General features: G+C 44.6%; 1 protein-coding gene across 2 annotated transcripts in view; it reads right to left on the reverse strand.

Annotated features, from left to right (window-relative positions):
- Positions 1-6: 6 nt before the first annotated feature.
- Positions 7-749, reverse strand: part of LOC119591248 — a 17,897-nt gene continuing 17,154 nt past the window's right edge. For both annotated transcript variants that reach the window (XM_037939959.1, XM_037939958.1), the window contains exon 19: positions 7-441. In XM_037939959.1, coding sequence (XP_037795887.1) covers positions 32-441 — 410 coding nt within the window. In that variant the 3' untranslated portion in view covers positions 7-31. The remainder of the gene's footprint in view (positions 442-749) is intronic.

A 749-nucleotide genomic window follows, 5' to 3' on the forward strand; every position in this document is an offset into this window, starting at 1 on the left:
TAACGAGAAGGCAAAATTCCAGCACCAAAGTTTACTCCCCAGAGAACGAAGGAGCGAGGTAACTGATTGGATCGCAGTCGTCGATATGTACACTAAACTGAACCATGCCGTCTGTCCTCGTCTCCTCGCTCTCTAGACCATCCCTCGTGCGCATGGCTGCATTACAGTACGCTGCCTGTTCACCGTTGGGCTCCAGGGGGCTAGTATGCAGGATGTGTGGATGGTGCGGGAGGGGAGCTGCGTGGAAGACTTGATTTGTGTTGGCAACGTGTTGGGGATCCAGCTGGGGGAGCCCTGTCTCTCTCTCGTGGCTGTGCGCCGGCTGTTGTAACAAGGCGCTCACTGCTGCATGCTTTCCAAATTTGTTTTCTGGGGCGTTTGTGGTAGCTGGGTCATGCGAGGTTGTGGTTTCTCTGTCGTGGAAGGCTTCCTTGTGTACCTAAAAGAGAGAGAGAGACAAAAATGATTGTAGTAAATACTGAAAAAAAGGTATAAATGAAAATGAATACTTTCACAATGCACACTGTATTATTATTGTATATAAAATATATATACTAAAGCGTGGAATTATACATTCTGATTTATTCTTCATGACTGCTCTGAGATGGTGAGAGTTTATTTTCTGTCTTCCAACTGAACATGAACCAAGTTACAGCAGGTATTAAAACAAGTCACATTTGATATATTCCTGTATTTTGTCAAGGAGCAAACGAAGGGAAGATTATTTAAGTTCAAAGTGATGTGGTGTT

This window comes from Penaeus monodon, chromosome 28 (assembly GCF_015228065.2).
Source record: "Penaeus monodon isolate SGIC_2016 chromosome 28, NSTDA_Pmon_1, whole genome shotgun sequence".
Lineage (NCBI taxonomy): Eukaryota > Metazoa > Arthropoda > Malacostraca > Decapoda > Penaeidae > Penaeus > Penaeus monodon.